The following is a 14457-nucleotide window of genomic DNA, read 5'->3' on the forward strand; positions in this document are numbered from 1 at the left end:
TGAGTGCAGTTCCAAAAGCCCTCAAAGCTTAACACCATCCAACACAAAAGATCCTGCTTGACTGCCACCCATTCACTATTTTAAACATTCATTCCCTCCATCACTGATGCACAGTAGCAGCAGGGTGAACCACCTACAAATGCACTGCAGCAACTTACCAAGGCTCCTTTGACAGCACCTTTCAAACCCATGAGCTCTACCACTCAGGAGAACAAGGGCAACAGGTGCATGAGAACACCATCACCTGCAAGTTCCCATCCAAGCCACACACTATTCTGACATTGAACTATATCACCGTTCCTTCACTACCACTGGGTCAAAATCCTGAAACACCCTTTCTAACAGCACTCTTTTTAAAACTGAAATAAATAAATTTAGAGTACCCAATTCTTTTTTTTCCAATTAAGGAGCAATTTAGCATGGCCAATCCACCTACCCTGCACATCTTTGGTTTGTGGGGGTGACACCCATACAGACACAGGGAGAATGTGCAAACTTCACACGGGCAGTGATTCAGGGCTGGGATTCGAACCTGGGTTCTCAGTGGCTTAACAGTACTATGACTGTGCCTACACCACACGGACTGCAGGGGTTCAAGGCAGCGGTTCACCACCACCTTCTTAAGGGCAATTAGCGATGGACAACAAATCCTAACAGCCTAGCCAGCCAACGATGCCCACATGATGTGAAAGAATAAATAACAGCAAGTTGCAGATATGCCTGGTTTTCTCAAGAGTAAAATTGGCCTGTATTTGACAGGACCCTTCACGACCTCAAGATATCTCAAAGTGCTTTACTACCAATACAGTACTTTTAGCGTAGTCACTGTCATAATGTAGGAACTGTGGCAGCCAACTGTCACATTGCAAGTTCCAAACAACAATGTGATACATAGATACATAGAAGATAGGAGCAGGAGGCCCTTCAAGCCTGCTCCACCATTCATCACGATCATGGCTGATCATCCAACCTAATAGCCTAATCCTGCTTTCTCCCCATAGCCTTTGATCCCATTCTCCCCAAGTGCTATATCCAGCCACCTCTTGAATATATTCAAAGTTTTAGCATCAACTACGTCTTGTGGTAATGAATTCCACAGGCTCACCACTGTGTGTGAAGAAATGTCTCTTTATATCTGTCCGAAATGGTTTACCCTGAATCCTCAGACTGTGACCCCTGGCTCTGGACACACCCACCATTGGTAACATCTTCCCTGCAACTACCCTGTCTAGTCCTGTTAGAATTTTATAAGTCTCTAGGAGATCATATAATGACCAGATATATATAGTTTTAACAAAGTTTCTTAAGGGATAAATATTGGCCAGGAAACCAGAGAGATTTCTCGTGTTTCTTCAATGTTGCATGGGATCTACTGAGATTCGCCTTTCACCTGAAAGATGGCACCTCTGATGGTATAGAACTTTCTCAGGACTGGGGCATCAGGCTGGATTACTTGTTCAACTCTCTGAAGTGGAAATGACCCCACAACCTCTGATTCGGGACTATAGCGCAAACATCGGCACAAGGTGACACCATGGATTCTAATTACCATTTGGAATTTAGGTTCTATCACATACAAAAGCAGTAAACACAGTAATTGAATGTAATTCAAGTTGACTGGCAGAAGACAATTGGATTAGGTTTCTTCGTTTATCCTGTAATTGTTAAAGTTTGCTGACCATCCGATGCTTAAGTGTTGGAGTCTTCAATGTTTATTTGGTTTTACATTCATTGTTCGGTGAATTTTGTCTGCATAATAAGTGCACTTCAATATGTGAAAGCCTTTGAGACACTGGCATCTTTAGCTACTACATAAATGGAAGAACAATATCACCATTAATCACTCAGAGCTGGGAAATAAATTTACCACTGAATGTTACAGCTGCCGGTGGAGACATTAAATTTAAGCTTGAGGGATAATCTCATTATGAAAAGCATTTGTGTCCACATTTCAAATGCCGGAACACACTTCACACACATAATAAGCAAAAAAAATAATTACCTGAACCTTATTTTGACAACTGGCTGAGTGGGTTTCACACTGGAAATTAAATGGGGCATCAAGTCCCCAGTAGAGTTTAATTTTCATATGATTCACCTGAAAGCGAAAAATCCTGCTGGTGCTAGCATTTCAGATTTCAAATTCACAACACTCCAAGCGTGACCATGTCGAGCACTACACTGTCGGCATAAATTGCATAAAGTTTGAAAAACTGAGCAGTAAAACAGTGTTCATTTTTCTTATTTATAGAAAAAGTATCAAACATACGGCAGAATAATTCCAAACACACCAAGTACAACGCCCCTCAACATTTCATGATTTCCAGGGGTCAAGGACTGTTGTTTAAGAATACATAAACTCCATAGTTAATGCTCAAATATTCCTAATGTTCCCTTTAATACACTTTAGAATGAAGATTTCGAGCTACAATTAAACAGAACCCTTTTACTTAGGGTTCAACTTATTCTTCCTCTGAAAGCTTACGGAAAACCAAACAGCAAGATTTGTTGCATTGAGCACAGAATTTAAAATAGTTAAATATAAAGTTACAATTAAACATTCATGTTTGTTGAAAAAAAAAGTCCTAAGGTTTTGTAGAAAGAGTTGACGTTTCACACCATGACAGGTTCGAGTTTGACACGCTTACTCTCAAAGGTGTTACAATCTTCTTGCTTATAGGAGCCATTGGCTTTCGAAGGGGCCGGCAGCAATGAATCCGACCCACTCGCCCCTTCTTCCTCAATGTCTCTACTTTGCCTTTTGACTTTGGTTTTTGGTTTGCTGTTGAGGTATGCTTTGACGGGAAGTAGTATCTCCACTTCTGGTTTAATTGCTTCTGTTGTCTCCACCACCTGTGGTCCTTCCCATTTTGGGATTTCGATGCCAAGGTGCTTCATTAGTTTGGCCACAACTTCATCAATGTAACCAAATATCCGCAGGTCTGAATGTCTGTCCTGGGAGCGCAAGGAGAAAACAATGTAAAACATCATTTAGAGAGCACAGGTTGGTGAAGTTGGATAACCAACGTACCTTTGAGTATCAGACACTCAAGATCAAATACTGTAAGGATTCCCATGTACTAAGCAACCAAACGTATTGCATCAAGAACACATCGAGCTATAAGAACCTCATTTTGGCAAACTGGCTGAACAACTGAGTTTTGGAATTTAAAGGGGTCACAAAGTGCCCAGGAAACCATCTCTTTCAGCTGATTATGTGGATCTCAACAGAGCTAACGGAGCAAAACAATGTAATCACTTCAGATTTCAAAATTATCCCACTCCATCCAACTCAGATACATGTACAGCATTAAATGATAGAATCTCTAGTTATTTGAAATAACTACCCAATTAGTCCCGCCCTTTGACTCTTTCCCTGTAGCCCAACTTTCCTTTTCAAATATTTCTTAAATTGCCTTCAAGTGGTTACTGCCGAATCTGCTTCCACCGCCGTTCAATAAACTTTATCTTTATGACAAGCACACCAAGTTTGAGACGCTGAATAATAAAATAACACTTTTAGTTAATTATTGAAAAAAGCATCTATGTTGTGAAAGAAAAATTCCAAACAGAAGTACCAAAAATCTTGATATTACACGAATTCTAGGGAAGGAGGCAATGCCTGCTACTTAAATCTATATATAAACTGCCACCTCTGGTTTAAATTATACAAGGTTGGAGTGACATAATTACAGAATTGACAAATGAATCAGTTAACAAAAGGCGTTATATTAATCTGTATGCTCATTAGGTACCAAATACAGCAAGGAGTCTGTAACCAGGATATTAATCCTCAGTTGATTGGTGCAGAGACATTGGATGTGTGCTGAATGCATTCAGCATTCAACTGGTCTTAATTAATTTGATTGGCAGCAGGGAAGAGTTTTCTGAAGTATACGGAAGTATATAACTCAAAATACTGAGAGAGATGAGAAAAGAAAAGAGGCGTGCATATGTATATAGCGATTTCAGGACAACGCAATGTGTTTTTTGGCCAACAAAGGACTTTGATGGCACAGTGTTAGCACTGCTGCCTCACAGCACCATGGACCTGGGTTCGATTCTGGCCCCGGGTCACTGTCCATGTGGAATTTGCACATTCTCCCTGTGTCTGTGTGGGTCTCATCCCCACAACCCAAAGATGCGCAGGATAGGTGGATTGGCCATGCAAAATTATCCCTTAAATTAAACAAAACCAAAACAAAGGACTTGGGTGTAGTCACTACTGTTAATGCAGGAAACATGGAAGCCAATTTACACATGCAAAGGCTGCACCGGGTCCAGTACCACCCGTCCCATCCTGTTCTTCACTCTACCAATACCCCCCGCTGCTGCCTGCTTTCTAAGTTGGTGGGCCAGCATCCTGCTCGGCTTCTCCCCGTACATGTACATTGTCCCCTTGGTCCTCCACAACTACACTACTGCCTTCTCCACGGACATCAGCCCAAGCTCCATCTGGAGCTTCTGCTTCTCCCTCAACAACCCTGCCTCTGTGGCCTCGAAGTACTTCCTATCCACCCTCAGAATCTCTTCCACTAACATTGCCACCTCCGCCCATTCCACCATTTTCCTGTGTGCCTGAATCAAAATAAACTCCCCCTAAACACTGTCTTGAGTGCCTTCCACAGCGTAGCAGCCGTAAACTCCCCCTTATCGTTGAGTTCCACATACCCCCAGATGGCAGCCCTCACCCGCTCGCACACCTCCTCATCCGCCAACAAGCCCTCACCCAGCTTCCACTACAGGCGTTGTCCCTCCTGCATATTCCGAGTCGACCAGCCCCACCAGCAACGCCTTGTCCACCACAAAAAGTCAATCCGGGAGTACACCCTGTGCAAATGGGAAAAGTACAAAAACTCCTTCGCCCTCGGCCTCCCAAACCTTGACGGGTCCGCCCCCCTCCATCTACTCCATGAAGCCTGATCGCTATCGCCGACACCTTCCCTGACCTTGGGCTCGACCGGCCCAAATTTGACTAAATGGCCGTGTTAAAATCCACCCCCACCTCCAAGATCAAGCAGGTCACGAATCGTTCCCAGCATCAGCCTCATAAACTCCACATAGTCCCAGTTTGGGGAGTAAACATTTACCAATACCACCGGCATCCCCTCCAGCTTCCCACTCATCATAACGAACAGCCCCCCCACCCCCGCCCCCCACGGAATGTGTCAAAATGTTCCTCACCTCGAACGCCACTGTGTACCAGCATTGTCACCCCCTTCACCTTCATATCCAGTCCTGAGTGGAACATCTGCCCTATCCATCCTTTCCTCAACCTTGTTTGATCCCCTGGGCACGATTCTCCGACCCCCCACCGGGTCGGAGAATCACCAGAGGCTGGCGTGAATCCCGCCCCTGCTGTGTCCCGAATTCTCCGCCACCAGAGATTCGGCAGGGCGGGAATCGCGCCGGTCGGCGGGCCCACCCCCGGCGATTCTCCGGCCCAAGTCCTGCCGCTGTCAACCCTCGCCCGCCGGAGTGGATTAAACCTCCTTTTGAACGTCGGGACAAGGCGCGCGGGCAGGCTCCGGGTTCCTGGGGAGGGGGGCGCGGGGCGATCTGGCCCCGGTGGGTGCCCCCACGGTGGCCTGGCCCGCGATCGGGGCCCACCGATCCGCGGGCGGGCCTGTGCCGTGGGAGCACTCTTTTTCTTCCGCCTTCGCCATGGTCTTCACTATGGCGGAGGCGGAAGAGACCCCTCCCCTGCGCATGCGCGGAGATGCCGTGAGCGGCCGCTGACGCTCCCGTGCATGCGTCGCCCCACAAAGACCTTTCGGCGCCGGCTGCCGTGGTGCCAAACGCCTATCCCGCCAGCCGGCGGAGCAGAAACCTCTCCGGCGCGGGCCTAGCCCCTCAAGGTGAGGGCTTGGCCCCTAAAGGTGCGGAATTCTCCGCACCTTTGGGATGGCCCGATGCTGGAGTGGTTCCCGCCACTCCATTACGCCGGAACCCCCCCGCCCCGCCGGGTAGGGGAGAATCCCGCCCCCTATCTTTAAATGAGTCACGTGTAAAAAAGCCATGTCCACCTTCAAACTCCTCGGGTGCGCGAACACACCAGACCGTTTGACCGACCCAGTCAACCCCCTTACGTTACATGTGACTAGCCGGGTTGCGGGGCACCCTGCAACCCTCCCATGCCGATATCCTTTATTGGGTATGTCCCCAGCCCGTGTCACATGACCCTCCAGGCCCACCCTCAGATGTCCATTGTCATCACTCCCTTTCTCGCTGTGCCACAACAACCACACCCTCCAGGCCCACCCTCAGATGTCCATTGTCATCACTCCCTTTCTCGCTGTGCCACAACAACCACACCCTTGTCAGCACCTCCCCTCCCCCCCAACAAAACAACCTCATCAACCACCCCTACACCAATCACCTGACCGCCTCCCACTGTGCTCCCGTTAACTCACCCACCAAGCTAGCCTGATAGCACCCGCCCAAAGCCTCCAAACCTCCTACACCCCACTGATTCTCCTCCCCTCCCATTTGTACTCCCTCAAGAAACAAAGAAACCGAAAAAGGTGCCTCAATCTTGATGCTCCCCAATCACCCGATCACCAAGTCTAACAAAACATTTCAAAGGTGAAAAAGCTCTCTAGTAATCACCAAAAGAAATCACCTCCTCCAAAGTTCAATGTCCTCCTTCTCCTGCCAGTCCATTGTCCATCAAAAATTCAGTCACCTTCCTCTGGCGTACCAAATAATATTCTCGATTCTGGAAAGTCACCCAGAGGAGTGCGGGGTATAACACTCCAAACTTCATAATAATCTTTGCAATAATAATCTTTATTAATGTCACAAGTAGGCTTACTTTAACACTGTAACGGAGTGACTGTGAAAATCCCCTAGTCTCCACACTTCAGCGCCTGTTCGGGTACACATAGGGAGAATTCAGAATGTCCAATTCACCTAACAAGCAAATCTTTCAGGACTTGAGGGGAAACCGGAGCACCCGGAGGAAACACACGCAGACACGGGGGAGAACATGCAGACTCCGCACAGACAGTGACCCATGCCGGGATGTACTAACCACTGTGTGGCCGCCCACCCCTTCTTGAAGAGGGCAGCCTTGACCAGGCCCTCCTCTTTGCCAGTTCTGTGCCCAGTTCCTGGTACACCCACAGCTCGTTCCCTTCCCAGGTGCACTTCCTCGTCTGTCTCGTCCGTCGCGGAATCTTATTGTCCAGGAAACGGTGCAACCGTACCACCATCACCCTCGGCAGCCCGTCCGCCTGCGGCTTCCACATCAGCAGCCTGTGCACTCGGCCGACCTCCAGGGGCTGGCCAAAGGCCCCACTCCCCCATCAGATTTTCCAACATCTTGGCCACACACGTGCCAGCTTCCGCTCCTTCAATGCCTTCGGGCATCCCTATGATCCGCAAGTCCTGTCTTCTGGCGTGGTTCTCCAGATCCTCCACCTTCAGCCGCTTTTGGGTCTCCTGCATCTCAGCAACCAACGAGGCGAGCTGCTCCTCGTGCTCCCCCACCATTGTCTCCACTTTCTGGATCGCCTGGCCCTGGAACTCCAGCCTCTGCTCCACATGGTCAATCCCCGCTTTCAGCGGCTCTACCACCCTGGCTAGGTCCTCATGGGCTTCCCTTCTCTGCAGGCTGAACTTCTCATTTAGGACAAGATGGTTGACCATTGGGAAGGCAGGACAGGCCCTTTACGCTCCGCCATCTTGACCTGTGGCGCACCAAGATTCTCCTGCTTCACCAGCTCTCTTCTTGACCCACTTCTGGTCCGTGAATCCATCCTCCAGCCACATTAGAGTCTCACTTTCTCCTGGCACTCCTACACCTTTTTCCATCCAAATTTCCACCCTACAAACGGGGAATGGTAAAAAAAAAAAAAATCAACCTCGAGCGGGAGCTATCAAATGTGCAACCGCACACTCCATGGCCACCAACAGAAGTCTCAGTGGGATTTGAACTCCTGCCTCTGGTTCACCAATCCATGCCTCTGGATTACTAGCACAGAAGCACTATGGCCCCCATATCACATCGCTTTTAACGATGTAGGCTGAGAAATGAGGCATGGACTATTTTCTAAATGGTGACAAAATTCATAATGCTGAAGTGCAAAGGGACTTGGGAGTCCTAGTCCAGGATTCTCTAAAGGTAAACTTGCAGGTTGAGTCCGTAATTAAGAAAGCAAATGCAATGTTGTCATTCATCTCAAGAGGCTTGGAATATAAAAGCAGGGATGTACTTCTGAAGCTTTATAAAGCATTAGTTAGGCCCCATTTAGAATACTGTGAGCAATTTTGGGCCCCACACCTCAGGAAGGACATACTGGCACTGGAGCGGGTCCAGCGGAGATTCACACGGATGATCCCAGGAATGGTAGGCCTACCATACGATGAACGTCTGAGGATCCTGGGATTATATTCATTGGCGTTTAGGAGGTTGAGGGGGAGATCTATTAGAAACTTACAAGATAATGAATGGCTTAGATAGGGTGGATGTAGGGAAGTTGTTTCCATTAGCAGGGGAGACTAGGACCCGGGGGCACAGCCTTAGAATAAAAGGGAGTCACTTTAGAACAGAGATGAGGAGAAATTTCTTCAGCCAGAGAGTGGTGGGTCTGTGGAATTCATTGCCACAGAGGGCGGTGGAGGCCGGGACGTTGAGTGTCTTTAAGACAGAAGTTGATAAATTCTTGATTTCTTGAGGAATTAAGGGCTATGGAGAGAGAGCGGGTAAATGGAGTTGAAATCAGCCATGTTTGAATGGTGGAGTGGACTCGATGGGCCGAATGGCCTCGCTTCCACTCCTATGTCTTATGGTCTTATGATTAGCCGCCAGAACATCTTTGAATGCTTTTACGAAACACAGCAGATTAAAAGGTTGCCGAGATCTTTGTGAAACCAATGCAGTTGCCAATGCTAATGAATTCCTGGTTTCACGGAGAGCCTGGTTAGAAAATTCACACAGTGGTAGAAGGCAATGGTCAAACAAACAAATAATCATGCCGAGAATGGCCAGATTCTGACAGACACTATGGATGCTGAATATTGCCGTGATTGATCCTCAACTTCGATTAAAAAAGATTGTTTGCAGTTATGCCTAAATGCAATTTAGGAATGTTTCAATGCAAGGAGCATCAGGAATAAGGGAGATGAACTTACGAGCATGGATCAGTGCTTGGAACTACGATGTTGTGGCCATTAAGGAGGCATGGATTTCACTGGGGCAGGAATGGTTGTTAGGTATTCCGGGGTTTAGATGTTTTAAGAAGAATAGAGAGGGAGGTAAAAGAGGAGGGGGGGTGGCACTGTTAATTAGAGAGTGCACCACAGCTGCAGAAAAGGAGGTAGTTGAGGAGGGGTTGTCTACTGAGTCAGTATGGGTGGAAGTCAGAAACAAGAAAGGAGCGGTCACTTTATTGGGAGTTTTCTATAGACCCCCAAGAACAGCAGAGAGATGAAGGAACAGATTGGACGGCAGATCTTGGAAAGATGCAGGGGTAACAGAGTTGTTGTCATGGTTGACTTCAACTTCCCTAATATTGACTGGAACCTCCTTAGTGTAAATGGTTTAGATGGAACAGATTTTGTCAGGTGTGTCCAGGAAGGATTCCTGACTCAATCTGTACATAGGCCGACTAGGGGGGAGGCCATATTAGATTTGGTGCTTGGCAACAAACCAGGCCAGGTGTCCGGTGTCTCGGTGGCATGCATTTCCATGACCGTGACCACAACTCCTTGACATTTACCATAGTCATGGGGAGGGAGAGGAACAGACAGTATGGGAAGGTATTTAATTGGGGGGAGGGGAAATTATCCTGCTATTAGACAGGAGCTGGGGAGCATAAATTGGGAACAGGTGTTCCCAGGGAAATGCAGTAATGTGGGTGTTGTTTAAGGGGGACTTACTGTGAGTGCTGGGTAGTTTTTTTCCCACTGAGACAAGGAAGGAATGGTCAGGTGAAGGAGTCTTGGATGACAAGAGAAGTGGAGTTTCTAGTCAAGAGGAAGAAGGAAGCTTACGTAAGGTTGAAGAAGCAAGGATCTGGCATGGCTCTAGATGGTTACAAGGTAGCCAGGAAGGAACTCAAAAATGGACTTAGGAGAGCTAGAAGGGGGCATGAAAAAGCCATGGCGGGAAGGATTAGGGAAAACGCCAAGGCATTCTACATTTATTTGAGAAATAAAACGATGATCAGAGTGAGAGTAGGGCCGATCAGGGATAGTGGAGGGAACTTGTGCCTAGAGTCTGAGGGTGTAGGGGAGGCCCCAAATGAATATTTTGCTTTTGTATTCACTAGCGAGAGGGACCTTGTTGCGTGTGAGAACAGCGTGAACCAGGTTAATAGGCTCAAGCAGGTTGATATTAAGGAGGACGCTGGAAATTTTGAAAAGCATCAGGATAGATAAGTCCCCTGGGCCAGACGGGATATACCCAAGGTTACTATGGGAAGCAAGGGAGGAGATTGCTGTGCTGTTGGCGATGATCTTTGCATCCTCACTCTCCACTGGATTGAAGGGATGTGAATGTTGTTCCCCTGTTCAAGAAAGGGAATAGGGAAACCCCTGGGAATTACAGAGCAGTCAGTCTTGATTGTGTGGTGAGCAAAATACTGGAAAGGATTCTGAAAGATATAATTATTTAGAAAAACTTAGTTTGATTAAAGTTAGTCAGCATGGCTTAGTGAGGGGCAGATCATGCCTCATAAGCCTCGTTGAATTCTTTGAGGATGTGGCGAGACACATTGATGAAGGTCGGGCAATGGATGTGGTGCATATGGGTTTCAGTAAGGCATTTGATAAGGTAGGCTCATTCAGAAAGTCAGGGGGCATGGGATACAGGGAAATTTGGCTCTCTGGATAAAGAATTGGCTGGCCGAAAGACAGAGTGGTAGTGGAAGGAAAGTATTCTGCCTGGAGGTCGGTGACCAGTGGTGTCCCGCAGGGATCTATTCTTGGATCTCTGCTCTTTGTGGGTTTTATAAATAACTTGGATGAGGAAGTGGAAGGGTGGGTCAGTAAGTTTGCCGATGACACGAAGGTTGGTGGAGTTGTAGATAGTGTCAGTAGTTGCAGGTTACCAGGTTGTGTGTTGGCTTTCATTAGCAGGAGGATTGAGTTTAACAGCCACGAGGCTTTGCTGCAGCTTTATTAAACCCTGGTTAGACCACACTTGGAATATTGTGTCCAGTCCTGGTCACCTCATTATAGGAAGGATGTGGATGCTTTGGAGTGGGTGCAGAGGAGATTTACCAGGATGTTGCCTGGACTGGAGGGCATATCTTATGAAGAAAGGTTGAAGGAGCTGGGGCTTTTCTCACTGGAGCGAAGAAGGAAGAGAGGTGACTTGATAGAGGTGTACAAGGTGGATGAGAGGCATGGATAGAGTGGATAGCCAGAGACTTGTCCCCAGGGCGGAAGTGGCTGTGGGTGCATGGATTGCACTGCCAGCAGAGCTGGTGGAGTCAGAGTCATTAGAGACATTTAAGCAACTCTTGGACAGACACATGGACAGCAGTAAATGAAAAAGGTGTAGATTAGGATGATCTTAGATTAGGATAAGGGGACGGCACAACATTGTGGGCCGAAGGGCCTGTACTGTTCTATGTTCTATGAAGCATAACTACTTTTCAGAGGGTAAAGGGTAGAATGGAAAGAAATGACAGGGAGGTAATCTGCTGTCCAATGTAATATCACCATACACTTAAAAACTCTAAATATGTAGCTCAATTCTTGTTCTGTGTCCTCGGCCCAACTGCTTCATGATTGAAGTTATTCATGAAGGCCTACTCAACCATACCTCTCTCGTCCGAGGTGTGGTGATCCTCAGCTAATCACCACCAGTCAGCTCTTCCCCTCAAAGGAGAAAGCAGCCTATGGCCATCTGGGTCTATGGCGTCTTTATTGCTGGATCAGCCACCATCAACATCCTGTGGGTCACCATTGACTAGAAATTTAACTGGATCAGTTATAGAAAATACTGTGGCTACAAGAGCAAGTCATAGGCTGGGCCTTTGGTGGTGAATAACCCATCTCCTAACTTGCAAAGTAATATTCTCCAGTTACCTGGATGAGTACAGCTCCAGCAACAGCAAAGAAACCGAACCACATCCAGGACAAAGCAGCCTGTTTGGCAGCCCATTCACCACATTCCGCCACCATGGCTGCCACATGCACCATCCAAAGTTTCACTGAACTCCCTAAATCGTCTTCAACTGCATGACAATATTACAAAACATGCATCTTTACCCATTTTGTTATTGGGTTATTTGTACCAACCAGCTTCGTGGCCTGTAGGTTAACGATAACCAGCTTTCCTCCCCTCTTTTTTGTGTTGAATGGCAGATTGCTGCTTGGTTTGATCTGAAGAGAACTTCCCAACGTAATGGCCAGGTCAGACTTCCTATGGGATGGCAGGGGATGGGGGCAAGAACGGGGGTAGGGGAGGAAACAGTATAAATCTACAAAGTTCTGGAAGTTTGGATGTTGTGTCACAGTTTCGATACAACTTGTTGATAACACATGACAATGCTCAGACTGAAATATTACAATCTAAAAATATTGATCATGTTAAAAGAATTCATTATCTTTTAAATATTTCCATTTTGTTTTCTGAGCTTCACTGGTAATCGGCTATCAACTTCCAATTTAACTGGTTTTTAACCGAACTCTCCTCTACATTCCTTCATCGCAGCTTTAAAACGCTCAATTTATGCATATCCTTCTAAATGATGTATGTAACTTGTGGCAGCATAAACTGCGATTAAGTCTGCAACTTTCTTTCTTAAGGAAAGTAAAGAGTGAAAAGCGATATGCAGTGCAGACTGGGCTACACAGACGTGAAGTGGCAGAGGATTGCGTTCAAGGCTGGAGTGGGCGTGGTACAGTAACAAGCAGCCCAGAGTAGAGGGTAGAAAGAATAGAGAAAGCTGTTCATACAAGCAGCAAAAACATTGGCTGGTTATTCATCTAACTGCTGTTTGTGGGATTGCACTGTGTTTACAGCAAGTCCTGTGTTTGCCTACCATACATCACACTGCTGCCTCTCGGACTTCCGGTGGCGGCCATGGTGTGAGTGGTCGCACACAGGGCAGCTCCTGCTTGAAGGCACAGAAAAGAGCTCCTTTTACCCGAAATTGGGTGCAACTTCGACAGAAAAGTGTAGCTGACGGTCGGAGAAGTTCCCACTGGGAGTGGTATGCCTGCTGGTTACCAAACCCGGCAGGTGAAGGATCTGGCCAAGGAGTTGGAAGAGACCTGCAGCAGCCAGTGGAAGGATGGTAGAGGGGGGAAAGGCTAGTGCAAGTTGGAAGGCTCCCGATGGAACAGTTGATGCCCTTCATCAAGGAAGAGTTCTGCCAGCAGAGGAAGGAGATGCAGGAAGATCGCTCGAAGGCCATCGAAGGGGCTGTGGCACCCTTGAGGGGCTCGATGAAGAGAGTGGAGAAATGTTTGGAGGCGCAGGGGTCGCAAATCCGACAGATTGAGAGGGTGATGTCAGACTACAGCAATCAGGTGGTGGCATTGGAGGCGGAGGTGGGCTCTGAGGAGACCTTTGCAAGGCATTGAGAGCAAAGATGCAGGAGCAGGAAAATAGATCGAGAAGGCAGAATCTGCAGAGTGGCCTGCCTGAAGGAGTGGAAGGTGCGAGTAACACAACATACATTTTGAGGATGCTGGCGAGGCTGGCGGTGGAGGAGGTGTTGGCTAAGACCCCTGTAGTGGACAGAGCGCACAGGTCTCTGAGGCAGTAGCCTAGACCTGGCACCACTTGGGGGCGTTTAATGAGGCGTTGGAGAAGGGTGAGCTGCCGGAGACGATGACGCAGGCAACGATCACGTTAATACCAAAAAAGGGGAAGGACCCGTTGGAATATGCGTCGTAAATACAGTTGTGAAAGTGTTGGCTAAATTGGTGCGGGAAGGATGAAAGGTCGTGTCCCGGGGTGGTTACGGAGGACCAAACAGGCTTCCTAAAGGGCAGGCAGCTTTTTAGTAGTGTAAAGAGGATGTTAAATGTGAATATGATTCAGTCGGGAGGTCAGGTACCGGAGATAGCGGTGTCTAGGGATGCAGAGAAGGCATTCGACCGGATGGAGTGGCGGTACCTGTTTGAGGTCCTGGGAAGGTTTGGGTTTGAGCCAAAGGTTGTGGCATGGGTGCGCCTGTTATGTTGCACCGAGGGCAAGTGTGCAGACCAATGACATGGGTTCACGGAACTTTGAACTACACAGGTGAACAAGGCAGGGTGCCCGCTGTCGCCGCTGCTATTTGCGCTGGCTATAGAGCCTCTGGCAATGGCTCTTAGGGGGTCGGCAGGGGATTACGAGGGACGAAGGGAGCATTGGGTGTCGCTCTAAGCTAATTTCATAGATTTCATAGAATTTACAGTGCAGAAGGAGGCCATTCGGCTCAACGAGTCTGCACCGGCTCTTGGAAAGAGCACCCTACCCAAGGTCAACACCTCCACCCTATCCCCATAACC

The 14457-nt window shown here is 47.8% G+C and overlaps 1 protein-coding gene across 4 annotated transcripts in view; it reads right to left on the reverse strand.

Moving 5' to 3' along the window:
• Positions 1-2231: 2231 nt before the first annotated feature.
• The window catches only part of sirt6 (sirtuin 6), a 72050-nt gene continuing 59824 nt past the window's right edge, over positions 2232-14457 (reverse strand). For 2 of the 4 annotated variants that reach the window (XM_072482817.1, XM_072482815.1), the window contains 2 exons: positions 12223-12376; positions 2232-2955 (listed from right to left, as the gene is read on the reverse strand). In XM_072482817.1, coding sequence (XP_072338918.1) covers positions 2614-2955; positions 12223-12376 — 496 coding nt within the window. In that variant the 3' untranslated portion in view covers positions 2232-2613. The remainder of the gene's footprint in view (positions 2956-12222; positions 12377-14457) is intronic. The other 2 variants (XM_072482819.1, XM_072482816.1) reach the window with 1 other exon arrangement.

This window comes from Scyliorhinus torazame, chromosome 18 (assembly GCF_047496885.1).
Source record: "Scyliorhinus torazame isolate Kashiwa2021f chromosome 18, sScyTor2.1, whole genome shotgun sequence".
Lineage (NCBI taxonomy): Eukaryota > Metazoa > Chordata > Chondrichthyes > Carcharhiniformes > Scyliorhinidae > Scyliorhinus > Scyliorhinus torazame.